Source organism: Motacilla alba, chromosome 1 (genome assembly GCF_015832195.1).
Source record: "Motacilla alba alba isolate MOTALB_02 chromosome 1, Motacilla_alba_V1.0_pri, whole genome shotgun sequence".
In the NCBI taxonomy this organism is placed as follows: Eukaryota; Metazoa; Chordata; class Aves; order Passeriformes; family Motacillidae; genus Motacilla; species Motacilla alba.
Window position 1 is genome coordinate 87,009,961 of NC_052016.1, and position 15,314 is coordinate 87,025,274.

The 15,314-nt window shown below is 36.9% G+C and overlaps 1 protein-coding gene across 2 annotated transcripts in view; it reads left to right on the forward strand.

Moving 5' to 3' along the window:
• Window positions 1–15,314, forward strand: part of TPP2 (tripeptidyl peptidase 2) — a 52,791-nt gene that overhangs the window by 20,024 nt on the left and 17,453 nt on the right. Inside the window, exons 14-24 of one of the 2 annotated variants that reach the window (XM_038132768.1) lie at window positions 1,424–1,581; window positions 2,088–2,164; window positions 2,999–3,105; window positions 3,895–4,049; window positions 5,150–5,266; window positions 6,851–6,951; window positions 8,939–9,035; window positions 9,296–9,433; window positions 10,707–10,951; window positions 11,150–11,228; window positions 13,093–13,131. In XM_038132768.1, coding sequence (XP_037988696.1) covers window positions 1,424–1,581; window positions 2,088–2,164; window positions 2,999–3,105; window positions 3,895–4,049; window positions 5,150–5,266; window positions 6,851–6,951; window positions 8,939–9,035; window positions 9,296–9,433; window positions 10,707–10,951; window positions 11,150–11,228; window positions 13,093–13,131 — 1,313 coding nt within the window. The remainder of the gene's footprint in view (window positions 1–1,423; window positions 1,582–2,087; window positions 2,165–2,998; window positions 3,106–3,894; window positions 4,050–5,149; window positions 5,267–6,850; window positions 6,952–8,938; window positions 9,036–9,295; window positions 9,434–10,706; window positions 10,952–11,149; window positions 11,229–13,092; window positions 13,132–15,314) is intronic. The other variant, XM_038132775.1, reaches the window with a different exon arrangement.

Sequence of the window (15,314 nt, forward strand, 5' to 3'; positions counted from 1 at the left end):
CAACCTGAGAAAAATCTTGTTTAACAAATTAGACTTCCATTCACTATCTAATAATTAATGAAGATGTCTAAGGGCCATACAGTATTATATTTATATGGATTTTATTTTAAGGGTAAAAATAACTTGTGCAGGTGAAAATCAGGTTTAACCTTTTTTTCTGCAAACCCTTTTGCCCTGCTTTATTAAATAAAAATTGGAACTCACTGAGAGACTGAATCACATTGTATTCGGAAAGAGAGCCATGTGAGAGCTTGTTACTGAGTTTATTCCTTTCCTGAAACCAGTTGTCATCAAAAAGGTTGGCATGTGATGAAGGCATGAATTTATTTAGGGGCAGAAAGGGTATGAATTGGGGCAGGTTACTGACTCTGAATAACTTAGTTGCTGGACAGCTTACACTGCAGTCAGTGCATTTTAAATTTAACATGTGACACGAAATAATTGTTCACTAGACTTCTGCAGGAAATAAGCAATCTAAAAACACCTAGGCATTTGCAGTGGATGACTGGCACTGACACATAGATGTTGTTTCCCTAGTTTTCCCTGGTGCCTGTTTCCCTAGTTATTTCTGTGTTCTACCTGGTGTCTTCAACAAGACTGAATTTGAGAAACTGTAAATAAGAGTTTAGGGAGGCTGATTGCTCAGTTTGTCTGTTGAGACTCACGTCAAGCTTTTATTTCTTCTGCTGTACTTAAAATAGCGTATTCTTTTCTCTGCTTAATCTAGTTGTGATGAAATGTCTGAAAATTAAGCTTAATTAGGACTAAAACAGGAAAAAAATTTCAAAGTGTCATTAATATTTTGAGCAGGAGGAAGCTACTAATTACTAAAACATTTCAACTGCTCTGGATGCTTTTCTGGAAGCTGTGCCTTAATGCATATCATTTTTGGCGTGAAAGCTAATTTGCAGAATCTGCCAGACTGACTGCAAAACCTGACTAGATTATCATAGTAATTTTAATAGACTTTACCTCTTGTGTAATATGCTTTATAATGTAGTTTGGTAATTAGTATAGCATTCAGAAACAATGTGATTGCTTTTTATTGCATTTCTCTGCATTAGGCGACACTTTATCTATAGAAGGAGGTTTATACCTGCTTCCAGACTATGTTGTGGGTAACTGAAGCCTTGCTTACCAGCCTACCTTTGACTTTGTCAGGTTTGACTGTTTCAGGGGAGAGGAATTTCAAAGCTGGATACCACCTTTATTTTACTGCCTACTGCTACTATTCTTTTTTTTGTCAAGTAAAAAGAAGTAATATAGAACACTCCCTTTGTGCAGAATCAGAGATCCAGGGGCCCTAAGGAATTGGTTCCTATTATATTTTACCAATGTGTGTATTTTAATGGCAAATACTGTTAAAGCGGACTCTGTGCATGTTTGTATTACTGAATTGATTTTATAATTTGTTTTCTGACAGAAAACACTGAAAGAATATCTCTCCAGCTTCATTTAGCTTTAACTTCAAATGCACCATGGGTCCAGTGTCCTAGTCATTTAGAACTCATGAACCAGTGTCGACACATAAATATTCGTGTGGATCCGCGTGGCCTGAGTGGAGGAGTACATTATACAGAGGTATGGAAGTACTGGTGTTCTGAGCAAGATTTTGTGCCCTTGTGTGTCCTTATGGGGTCTCTATCAACTTTTTATAGAAATAATATTTAAGGAAATAAAATCTGTGAGCTTTACAGACCAGAAAGTAGTACCACAGTGTATTTCAGTCTATACAGACTGAAGCCAGGGTTCAGCAGTAGTTGAGCTGTACAATGGCACATGCCTGTAGAACTTTAAATATCTGTGTTTGAAAAATAAGAGCATATAGAAAACATAAGCCAAATATATAACCATTGATTAAGTTTTTTCCCTCTGGTGAAATGAGACAAAATGGGAAAAATATCTTTTTTTTCCTCAGTGATTGTTGGTGTTCTACTGTTTCTAGGGTGACAGTGATCAAATGACCTTTTCTCCTCAGTAACAACTACAAAGATTCAAAATACTCTGCAACTGGCTTAAGTTGAATGTTGTCTTCTATAGTTTGATTTTGACCAAAGATTTTGAGTTGTTGTATTTTATTTTGTTAGGTGTGTGGATATGATACAGCAATGCCTAATGCAGGCCCTTTGTTCAGAGTTCCAATCACTGTTGTTATACCAACAAGGTGAGTAAATCCAGAACTATTGAGAGTTCCTGAACTTTCTACAAAAACCTGAAAAGATTCTTAGAGCAGGCTTATGCAGTTGTGACATTTTCTTATAGTTTAGTCATGACAGCAGTGCGTCCTGGTGGGCTTAGCCACAGTGGCAGCAGCTTCCTGGTCTATCAGCATACAGATGCCTTTTGGCTTGTTGACCAAAGTGTCAATCAATGTTCTGTTCATATCTGTAGGTCAACTGCAGTTTGGTTTTTCATTTCTGCCTGGGGAACTAGAGTATATAGAGCCAGAGGGCATTATTTGGCTGTTGTATACATGGGGATAAGCTTTGATCATGACTTCAATACAGTGAGTTTTGAGTTGGTACTGTGCCCATCATTGGTTTAAACATAAGACTTCAGCGATGTTTATAAGGAAGAAGAGTATGTTATTAAACCTGTTTGGTGGATAATCTACCCTGAGGGGGAAAGACAAAGTAACTGTTCTCTAACTCATTTATGGAAATATTCAATACCTTAGCTCACTTCAGTGGCAATTCACTTGGCTAGGAAAAGCAGATCCACTGGAAATTTTTTGAGGATTTTTGAGGATGTTTTGATATTTCTGTTTAGGCACTGTAATTTTGGGGGAGGTGTTTACATAGTGTGGTGGAGCTGACATTTTAAATCTTTTGGGTACATTGTGCTATCAGATTCTGTATTAGTAGGATTAATATAATTGGTGTTAAAGAATAAATATCCTCATTGTACACATTTTTAGAGTATTTTTGCATTTTAAAATGCTTCAAAAATTGTCGTCATATCTTGTTTGACTACTGTTTGTTTTCCTTTTGACATACAGAGTAGATGAATCATCAGGCTATGACCTGACATACACAGATGTTCATTTTAAACCTGGTCAGATCCGAAGGCACTTCATTGATGTTCCCCAGGGAGCTACATGGGCTGGTAAGGAAAATGACCACATTTACTAAATAAAAAATTGCATCTGTCAGACTTGACAGAGTTGGTTTTAAATACTTTTGAGTTCTGCCTGAATAAATACGGAAGGTTTTGGCCCATGAATATGTAAATATTAGTTTGATTTTTAAGCTCTTAGATGATTTTGAGTTCTTTCACGATTTTTGGTATAGTAGGATCTTGATTCTAAGTCTTAAAGAAAACAGCCAATAACAGTCTGAAGTGGTTGTGTATACCTGGAGGAATGGCCCATGTTTATGGAAAAGTATCACTGTCTGAGGCTTACCTAGTTTTTAAGGTGCATGGATGTAGTGTTGAAAGAAGTCATAACTGGAGAAAATGTGATTTTCACAATGGGTAAAAAGCTCATAATTTTGCAAGAAGGAAAAAAAGGGGTTTTTTCCCTTGTCTTTCTTTGTCAGATTACTAAACAATAAGCCTTTCAAAAATCTTTAATTCAGACTGAAGTTAGTGATAAGACTTAATTTGCAATTCAGCAGTCTGTCCTATACCGGTGATACATCTGTACTATCTGATTAGTTTTGACTGTTTAATTGAGATGTATTTCACTTTAACCATCCTCTGAACTTAGCAAGTTTTCCTTTAACCTCAAAGGGCTTTTGAAATGAACGGAGTTATAAGCGTTTTTCACATATGGACCCACTTTGGATACTGCATAACTTCTTAAATTACAAATTGCTTGTGAAAGTAATGTTTCTCTGCTTTTCTTCTGAAATTCTTGTGTCTTCAGACTAAATTTCTTTTTCTCTACTCTAGAAGTGACAGTGTGTTCATGTTCAGCTGATGTGACTGCCAAGTTTGTGCTTCATGCCGTTCAGCTTGTGAAGCAAAAAGCATACAGAAGTCATGAGTTCTACAAATTTTCATCCTTACCAGAAAAAGGCTCAGTGGTTGAAGCATTTCCTGTCTTAGTAAGTTACCTTAGGGTGGGGTACATAAAGTAATGTATCAGTGCAGTATAACAACTTATTTGGGATTTTTTTCCTGAAAAAAAAAAAACCAAACCTATTACAGTAGTCAATGCATCTGATATTCAGTTTTGAAAAGATCTCTAACAGCTTACTAATGTTTCTGAGCTATTTAGTAATATAATACATGTTAATCTCTGCAATTTGTTTGTACTTGTTTATGCAGAGGAGTTTGTTTCCCTTTCAAATAGGAGCTATGCCTTGTTGGATAGTTCTGCATATTTTGCCTTTAGTGGTTAATGCAGTAGTCGGGGACATCTTCATTTTGAAGCCAGGGTAACTGACTGGCTCACAGTCAAAACATCCTAGGTGCAGGAGTCTTAGCTTGGATAATGCTAGCTCAAGAGTCCAAAACAGTCAGGCAATGAAGTAGCATTCAGGGGTGTAGGTAACAGAGCTTCCTTCAAATTTGTCCCCTGCTTTGCTCAGTTTAGTTGTATAGCTCTAATGCCAAAGAGTGGTTATAATTTCTGTGCAATTCAGTCTCTGTGGAAATATCAGGTGGAGGACCGTAAGCTATGTTGGTCCCATTGACACATTATTTTGTCATTTTATTTAAAAACTGAAATGAGAAAAACCCAGACAACCCCACGAACCAGGCAAAAACAAAACTAACTCAAACCTCTCAAGTTTTGTGTCATCTTACTTGGGGATCATGTGAGATCTCTTTTTCTAATGCATGTTTTTAGGGACACACACATACTAAACTATGAACTAACCTGTCTGCCTAGTTTGAGGGATAAGAATGGAAGACAGAACATTTAAAAGCAGTACCTTTCTGTGTAGGGAAGATACCCCAGCAGTCCTTGTTTTGAAGTATTTGTCAGTCATGCTGTTTTGTTGGAATTGTCTTATGTTTTCTGAACCAAGTATAATGTCTTACTTGGTACTGTACAAATCTGTACTATTGGAGTAAACTGGACATAAGAGGTCTTTTTTGAGTTGTACTCTGGTCTTTTTTTTTTGGTTTGGTTTAGGAAGGCTGGGGTCAATAGAAGAGGAAGATGGGAGCTGGAGTCTAACTTTGTGCTTTTTTTACCCAGGCTGGAAAAACCATTGAATTTTGTGTTGCTCGGTGGTGGGCAAGCCTTAGTGATGTTAGCATTAATTACACAATTTCCTTCCATGGTGTACTTTGTGGTGCTCCTCAGCTAAACATGGTAAGTTTTCCAGAGTGCTTATATTGAATTATTGTGAAATCCTATGGTTTCTCAGAAAAAACCCCAACTTTTCTTCATTCTTGCCTGAATTTAGAAACAGTGAAAGTATTTTTGTACATGAGACTTTCATGTTGTCTCTTAAAAATTGTTAAGTTGGAGTTCGGTCCCAGAGAAATGCCAGTTACCATTATTTTTTTTTTTCTATGCCTTTCATTATAAATCACTAGTGAAAAAATAAAAGGAAAAAACAAACAAAAAAAAAAAAAAAAAAAAAAAAACACCAAAAACCCTAAACTCAACACCAGTACATAAAACATACTAAAAGGCTGAAAATAGAAATATGCTTACAGTACCAAGTGTTTTATGTTAATAAACTTTGCTGGGACCACAGTTTTTGTACTTAAATATCTAGACTACCATTGCTGAAACAACAGCACTCTGAATACCATATTTAGAGTAAAATTTCCTTAAAATTTATTTTCTGTTCAGTGTTCTGTTGAGATGTGGCGATTGGCTTGAGAGTCATCATTTAGGGCAGTTGAAGATACAGTAGGTGGGGCAATGTCATGATTCCTAATGGTCTGTGATACTAAAGGATTGAAAAAGTTGCTTAAAATGTTAGTGTGATATCTGCAGTAGTTTGTCTTGGTCCTATGTTCTTTGCTGTTCTATGCAACCTGTCTTGGCTTGACACGGCCTCCCTCAGGAGAGGGCTCTTTGAGAGCTGATACCTACATGAAGCAGCAGCATCCTAATCTGTCTTGGCTCCTGCCTTTCTTTCAGCTGAAGGCCAGAGCAAATTGTAGCTCTCCTGTGGGTGAATTTGGATTATTCAGGCTCTAAGAGCTGAATAAACTGAGGAAGAAAGAGTGGGTACTGTGTTAACGTACCAGGTCTTGAACTGGTAGAACAGAAAAAGAAACAGCTTTTGGTGATGGTGTGCACAGAAGCTGCCCCCAGCCCAGCAGGATTGTACTGAATGAATAATGGACCCTGAAAAATAAGAGAATACAAATAGTCTTGCTGTTCCTTTTTGAGCACCAGTAACTTCCATAAAATAAATGTCAATAGTACTCATATACTAGTGTCTTTGTCATGGAATACTGCTAGAAATAAACTTTTTTGAATTATTTTGCCCATGTCTATGTATGCAGTATTGTTTCTCTTTTGCAGAGTTAATCAATTCTGTAATAATAGTCCTAGCAATCACCATAAAATACTTGTTTTAATATTCTGTATTGTATATATTGAATTACATATTGAAAGTAAATAATCCTAAATGCACAAACAAATGCAGTCCTGCCTGTAGTATGACTTAACAGTTCTGTACAAAGTATTTAAATTAGGAAGGGAAAAGATGAGCAACCCAAGCTTAAGTTTTATTTATATAAATTTTGCAAGTCCCATTATTATCTGCTGTTATAAAATAGAGATGCACTTGTGACGCTTTCAAAATTACACAGTATTACTTGCTACAGTATAAATAACTACAGCTTATGTTGTGTTTTTGAGGGTTGTAATAGGTAGTCCCCACCTGCTGTTGTAAGTGCACAGAAGCATAATTGTTCCATACTCTTCTTCTAGCACGCTTCAGAAGGCATCGTACGGTTTGATGTTCAGTCCATGTTGAAATACGAAGATATTGCTCCATGCATAAATCTGAAAAGCTGGGTTCAAACACTCAGGTAGAGTTTCTGGGCAACTGTTTTGGGAGACTGGGAAAACTGCTCATATGTAGAGTTAAAACAGTAACATGTTAGCAGTGAAATTCAGGATTACAAAGGTATTCTTGTCAAATTCAAAGTAGCTTTGGAAGCATCAAATAATTTGTCAGCATTCTCTTCTTTGTGGTGACTTTTTCAAGACAAATTACTTTCCTTAAGCTAATTTGAAAGAAGAAAAATTTACAAAAATACTCCCCTGCTTCCAGACTTACTTAGAGGTGAAAGGTACTTTACCTAGAGGTAAAAGGTACTTTAATATCTAAAGAAAAAATTTGTAGAGGTATTGGATTTATTATGTGCTACTGTTTGTTGGTTTGTTTTTTCTCGTTTTGTTTTGTTGGGGGTTTTTAGCTTCGTTGGTTTTTGTTTGGTTGGGTTTTTTTTTTTTTCCTAAAGAGCTGCTCAGGATTCTGCCAAATTTTGGCCTGGGAAACCGTCCTCTCTCTCTTGCTTGATTTAAACTGTTTTTGTAGAATCTGGTGCAGAATTTTTGGGGAAAAGCTGTGTTTACCTTGTTAGTTTAACATGTGCTGATTTAGGGAGAGAACCTTTCTGGAAAATTTCTAGACAGTGCAGCAGTGATTAAAGCTGGTCTCTTCAGAGGGATAAAGAAATGCCACGTGGTTCAAGTGGTACTTTCGAGATATGGGACAATTTCACAATGGTCAGTAATCCAGAGTTTTCCATTATTTGGGCCTGTGATTGGAGACTTTGGGCTCTGTCTGGGGCTTTTGGGTACTTGTAACTGGAATTGACTAATTGGAATTGCCAGGAGTTTAATGAGCATCACGTTTTGTTAGATTCAGAAATGATCCATTTGGTGTGCTGTAAATGAGGTAATAAAGCAGTCCCTTAATATTTGCCTCTTTCTTGGTTGGAAAAATGGCCATGCTCTTTACTAAATCATCTGACAATAAATGAACTGCAGTTTAAATTAATGTTTAAATTAAGGCAGGAATAGTGTCTCTTGAATGAACTAATGAGTCATGAGACAGGGAGAGAATTACTGAATGGCTTTTCATTCTGTCTCTTGTTTCAAATGCTTGGAGGCAGGGTGGATGTTACGGAGACATATCATGTCATATGTGGGATTACTCAGTTCTTAAGACTTCTGTCAGTAGTTTATCCAGTGTCTGCCAGACTAGGAAACCTGGGTTAAACAGACTTGTGGTCTGACCCAGCACCCAAATCTTACTGGGTGACTAGTTTGTACCCTTGACGATGAAAGAGCTGGCAGAGACAGCTCTAGAGACAAATTCTGATCATGTAGTTAAAGGTTATCTGATTTAATAAATGAAAGGTAAACTTAAATGATGCCCGACCACCCTGATTCTGCTATTCTTTATCTCTGAAGCTTAGATTTTTCCTATATTATTATTATTTTGTTTGCATTTTTTGATGTTTAGGGTCTAAACTGTTTGGCTGCCCTGAATTTTGACTGCTTTTCCCAAGTGTGTCTGACTTAACATACAGACTCTGTAGTGTACATTCTTCTGTGTTACTACTCAGTTTACTGTAAGGCTTCTTACATTCTCTGAAGACACAACCTTCTATAAAAAGGAATTATCAATTGTTCTGTCTTCTAATTGCAGTGCCGTTAGTCAGTTACAAAGACAAGTGTTGATTTCAGCATGGATACTCGAAATGTAACCGGATTTTTTTCCCTTAAACTTAATGGCCTTTAAATTTGAGCATTTGGACATGCCTACTACATTGTTTTCTTTTTTTTTTTTTTTTTTGGCAGTGTCTGTAGTGTCACTAAACCTTGTTTTTGGACTGACATTAATTTTAACTGAGGAATTTATGCTGCTTGGATAGTTACAATATATGAGATGTTATGGCATGTGCTGAATTCAGTTGTATCTCAGAACATGCTTCTACTTAAGCAAGACAAATTTTCATAAAGGATACATGTTTCTCAAGAGAACCTTTTGTTGTTTAACTGCAGACCAGTGAGTGCAAAAATAAAACCTTTGGGATCCAGAGATATTTTACCAAATAATCGTCAACTGTATGAGATGATTTTGACCTATAACTTCCATCAGGTAAGGGTTACGTTAGTTGGTATTAATAAACATATCATGTTTTCTTTAACCAAGTCTTAATTTTAACTAGCTTTCTCTCAGAAAGGAGGTCTAGAATCACACTCTAGACTCCCTACAGTCAAAATTCTGATTTGGTCAACTTTAAAAGCTACTGTTGTTTGAAACATGCTGCAGTTCAGTTATCCTTTTGAATATGTATGTAAGGATTGTATTTGTTTTATTCTGTAGTAGATTAAATGCTTTTATCTTTCTTTTAATAGCCTAAGAGTGGAGAAGTAACTCCAAGCTGTCCACTTCTTTGTGAATTGCTGTATGAATCTGAATTTGATAGTCAGCTCTGGATTATTTTTGACCAGAACAAAAGACAAATGGGTTCAGGAGATGCCTATCCACACCAGGTACAGAGTAATGTATTTATTTTACCTTCTTTTCACTGAAGACTGTGAAAATGTTCTCTTTTTTTTTTTTATGTCCCAGGCCTCCTGTTAGCTCTTTACATTTCCGGATGCATAATTTTAATGTTCTTATATATTCACAAGAAGGCATACAGGGTTAAATGGTGATGTATTTGTAATAAAAAAAAAATATATGTGACCATGAAATAGAACATGATTTTTTTTTTCTCTCTCCTGAGGAAGGAGAAAGAGGAAAAGCTGTTAACGTCTCATTTCTTGAGATTTTGTCTGGTACTTTTCAAGAAATGAGTTCAAAATCATGTTCTTTGTTTTGTTTTTTTTAGAAAGACAATACCTCAAACTTTTCTATGCAAAGTGGAAAGGTCTGACTTGCGTGCTGATAGAGCAGGGGCTTCTGTATTCATGAGCGCTGTCTTCAGTGCTGTTGATATCTTCAAACAGCCTTTTTAATGCTTCAGCTTTGTTTGCTTCCTGTTGCCATCTTTGAAAGAGAAGTTTTTAGCACAACACTTGTAGATACTCTGCCCTCTGCGGGAACCTCTTTCTGCCTTAACAGACTGCGTGCCTGGATCATGGGGGAAGTAGGGAGAAATAAAAAAAAATAAAAAAAGGAAAAAAAAATTCATAAAATAAACATTATTCACAATTTTTGGTTTGAAACTACATTTTACCAATATAAAATCACAGTTGAACACCATCAATTTAATGGTAATTTTGATTGATTATTCTGGAAATGTACACAAGATAGTTTCAAGAGACATGCTTACAGTTTATAAATTATTTTCAGAAATTGCATTGTGTTAGCTTCTATTCTATAACCTGCCTTTTTAAGATACTATAAAATCTAAACATCACCCTAGTGCTTTGTTACTTAGACCTGGTGGACTATCATGCTGTAAATCTCTGGTGTTGTGCATCACAGGACAATTCTAAAACAATACTAAATGATTTAATCCAGGAAGAAATACCAATAGGAAGCATGACTCCCTAGCCCAGGAGAGGGAGATTCTAGGAGCAGCATAGTTCTGAGTTGTTGTTCCTTTCTACTTGGGGCTGCTTTCTGTTTTACTGCAGCTTTGTCAGAAAGGAGACTTAGCATACTGTTGCTCAAAACAGCCATGTGTTGCCCTGTCAGGTTGATAAAAATTAAAGAATGCTTTCAAAACATGACACTCTTGTTTCTGGGGTTTGGAGGCTTTTTTTATGAATGGTAAAATGTTGAATCTTGGCATTTATGAGATCTTCTTTCTTCCAGTATTCCGTGAAACTGGAAAAAGGAGATTACACTATTCGATTACAAATTCGTCACGAGCAGAACAGTGAGCTGGATCGCATCAAAGACCTGCCATTTATTGTTTCTCATAGGCTGTCTAGTACCTTGAGCTTAGATATTTATGAAAACCATAGCCTTGCTCTCTTAGGGAAGAAGAAATCCAACAGTTTGACATTACCACCGAAACACAGTCAGCCATTCTTTGTTACATCCCTGCCTGATGACAAGTAAGTTACAAAGTGTTGTTTTTCTCATCTGGGTCCAGGCAGTTGCCTCTGCACCTCACTAAAATGATACTTTTATACTGTCTGCCTTTCCAGACTTGCTTATTCCTCGTGTTGCTCTTTCCCTGTTTGGCATCTTTATTGTAGTTTCCATGGAACCTTAGTGAACCTGAACTTACTGAACTTACTTTCTTCGAACAGAATACCTAAAGGAGCAGGACCAGGATGTTATCTTGCAGGAAGTCTTACTCTGTCTAAAACAGAACTTGGAAAGAAAGCTGTGAGTATATGGAATGGATGACGGGGTTTTTTTCTGAATTTTTTTCTAGCAAGCAAATTGCATGCCAGGAAGGGCTGTAATGTATGGATTAGTACTTTAAAGAGCATTAGGTTTGGTAACATAATACGTTTTAGAAGCAGTTGTTTCATTATAAAGTCAGCATAACTTCTAAGTAGTTGTATTATTGTTTTCATCTTCTAATTTCAAATTTAAGTGCATTTTCTAAATTTTGAGTTGTAATTCTTTAGCTCTAAAATCTTTTATTTCTAGAAGCAACTGCTTTCTTGTTGGTGTGGATGCTTTAAAATTGACCTTGTGTAACTCCCTAGCTTAATGTAATTTTTGAATGAAAAATACATGCATATAGTGTTATGTGCATGTTGGTTCTGTAATACTCTTTTCGTTGCATGCATGCAATATTCAGCAGAAACACATGCTTTCTAAACACATATATGTTACTGTTACCAAGTAGTAGGAATGTTGCTGACTCAAATACTAAACAGATTTTCTTACCTGCTACACATTGTTGTTGTCAACCACTAGTATGATTGAATGCTTCAACAGAATGGTATAAGATCTGTGTGTGAGGCAGGCAAAAAAAGATGAAGGATCTTTTTTTGTTCTTAACACAGCATCCTGTGAAAAACTTTTAACTTGTATGACTCTATAATGCAACAGTGATTACAGTAACTGTCACTTTTCTCTGTATCTGGTGCTACAGTGTTTATAAGATTCCCTTAGCTGTTTTTAAACAGATGGTAAGCCTGAGACTAAATTTTAGTCAATCCTGATGATTGTTAGTACTCAGAGGTAGTTGATCTATGTGCATAGTACCACTAGATATGGCTGAACAACATGTATAAAACTAGAGTATGTCTTCAAAGAAAATAAGTTTCTGAGAGTAGGTTGGCATATACCTTTAGATATTGTTAAGCATAAAAGTTTAGTTAATTCAATCTGAATAGTTGTACTTTTGGGACAGATTGCATGTAACTGCAGGTGAGAATGTATCAGGAGAATTTCTTTATCAGTGAGGAAAAACCCAGTAACTAGGAGCTCTAAAATACCTAGTTTAATATTTCTTCGTGATACCTGCGAGGTTGCAAGTGTGCTTTTATGAAATCCATGATAATTTAGTTTGCCTAGCTAGAATCGTGCACTTCCTTGAACTATTGGTTGCAATCTTGCATGTTTTATTTTAAAACCAGACTAAGTGACTGTATACAGTGGTTTCTGGAATAGGAAGCAGCAGATAGATAAATACAGCCTGTCAAATTTCATATGCTGGAGAATACTGAAGACCTTACACAGAAAGGAATTCTAGCTGAGGTGTTCCTCATGTGATAGCCAAAGGCATTAATGCTATAGTCATATTTCAATGGAAAAAGGATGGTATCAAATAGCATCTATACTTTCTGCTGCCTTTGGTGAACCTCAATACGTACCAGGAGACAAAAAAGGAGGACTAGGCAGCAAAGTTGTCTCTAAGTCAGTGGGTGGATGCAAGGTAAGGGAAAATGTATCTAATTTCTCTGTATTTATTGTGAAAGAGAACAATGCCACTAAACAGTCAAAAATCTAAAATTCTGAGGCTGAATTTCTGTAATTTATTAATTGAAGCTAAGTGGTTAACAACACTTGCTTATATTGCAGGAGTAATGGATTGTATATACAGTGATCCATTGGTTTATTAATTCTAAAAACCTGAAAGAGCATGCTTTAAGAGCATGTTTGGTCATACATGTGACTCTCTAAAAGTTGGAAATCTGTAGGTTGGAAGTATAACTATAATTGTACAGAGAAGGTGTCTCCATCCTGTGTGGTGTGTGCATGTTTTCTTACAGTATGTTATTCTAACTCCCAGGGGCAGTCTGCAGCAAAGCGACAAGGAAAATTTAAAAAGGTACTGAATGTTAGTTTTTGAAAAAGATATACTGAAGTCTTTTTGCATATGACTTAAAGAATTTGTCTACCAGTCTTGGTTTTTAATTTGTCTCCTTCATCTACCTGCTTAGACCTGAGTTATTTACTTCAACACCTTAAATATGTTTACTGGTAGAATGACAAAACACTACTGTAACACATAGCTGTGAGGCACGTGAGCATCTGTATACTTCTGCAATAAGTGCTGTAAAAATGCATGTATTGTTAGTGGTCTGCAATTTTTCTTGTTCTTAAATACCCAGCAATGTTCGGTGTTTGTGGTCAAGATTTTTTTGTGGCAAGTGTTTCTGCCTATTCTGCAGATTGAGAATCAAATAAGAACCTAACACTTTGAATTGAATAATTGAATATCTAACTGTATTCCCAGTCTACTAAATTGAGAGTTGTCTTCTTTACAGTCATAAAAAACATACAAGGAAGCCAGAGTTTATATAGTCACGTAGCAGGTAGTAGTATTCACAGAATGAATTTTGGAGCATGTATCAGGTAGTTTAGAAAGGGGATGACTTTTAGTATAATAATTTAGTATTAGTGTTTAATATTGTGCTTTCTTGTATTTTCATATCAGGTAATACAATATTTTACCAGCAGTCAGTGTAAAACAGTTTGTTGAAAAAAAATGCAAAAATATATTTCACTAAACTACCTAGATAAGGTTACTGGGTTTTTTCTTGTTCTTAAGTTGTAAAGGTATTTACTTTCTGTGGATTTCAAGGTACTTTGTTCTGGAGTGACATGCAGATTAGCCAGGATTCTTGTTGAGAACCATGAATAATATAGTTTATAGTCATACTCCATTATTTTGTGAATAGTAAGCTGGAACCTGAACCTGCTAACTTACTCTTGTCTTGGTGTAATAACCAAGAAGAAATAAGATTAGGCTTTCCAAGAAGGATTTTAGTATATGTTGCTGAGTTTTATTTTCGTACCTGAAAATCATGCAGATCGCTTTCAGAAAGATAATTTAAAATCCCATGTGAATGCATGACTTCCTAGTAAATAGGATATTAGGTCTTTACTAAATGAATCTCTAACAAGGGGATTAAATATAATAATAATACAATTTGAGTAACAAAACCTATTAAACAGATTCCAGAGGTTGTGGGTTTTTGAAGGGTTTTTTTGGTTTGTTTATTTTTTTTTCTCTTTGGTTTTAGAACAGAGATTTGTTTTCAGATCTGAGCCCTAAAACCACCCAAGCCAAAATAAAAGCGGCGCTTTTTGTTACTTCCATCTATTACTCATTGGTGTACTAGCAACAGATAAACGAGTGGATTTCTTCAGGGCTCCATCTTCAGCGCTGTGCTCTTCAGTATCTTCATAATGACTTGGGCACAGGACTGGAAGGGATACTGAGCCAGTCCGCAGACAATACTAGATTGGGTGGAGCTGTTGTCTCCCTTGGAGGCAGGGAGGGCCTGCAGAGAGACCTTGACAAAATAGGGGGCTGGGCAATCACAACCCATATGAAATTCAGGAAGGGAAAGTGCTGGATTCTGCACCTGGGCTGGGGCAACCCTGGGTGTATGGTACCGACTGGGGAATGAGAGGCTGGAAAGCAGTGCCATGGAAAGGGACCTGGGCGTCCTGGTTGATGGTGAATTGAACATGAGCCAGCAGTGCCCTGGCAGCCAGGAGCGCCAAGCGTGTCCTAGGGAACATCAGGCGCAGCAGCACTAGTGGGATTGTCCCCCTCTGCTCTGCACCTGGGTGGCCTCAATATTGAATATTGTGTGCAGTTTTGGGTGTCCCAATATCATAAAGATATGAAACTATTAGAGAGTGTCCAGAGGAGGGTAACAAGGATCGTGAAGGGCCTTGAGGGGAAGCCATATGAGGAGTGGCTGAGGCCGCTTGGACTGTTCAGCGTGGAGGAGACTGAGAGGAGACCTCATTGTGGTCTGCAACTTCCTCATGAGGGGAAGTGGAGCCACAGGCACTGGCCTCTTCTCTATGGTGACCAGTGACAGGACCTGAAGTGACCTGAAGTTGTGTCAGGGGAGGTTTAGGTTGGATATTAGATGAAGATTCTTCACCCACAGGGTGGTTGGGCATTGGAACAGGCTCCCCAGAGAAGTCACAGCATCAACCTGACAGAGTTCAGGAAGCATTTGGACAATACTCTTGGGCACATGGTGTGAC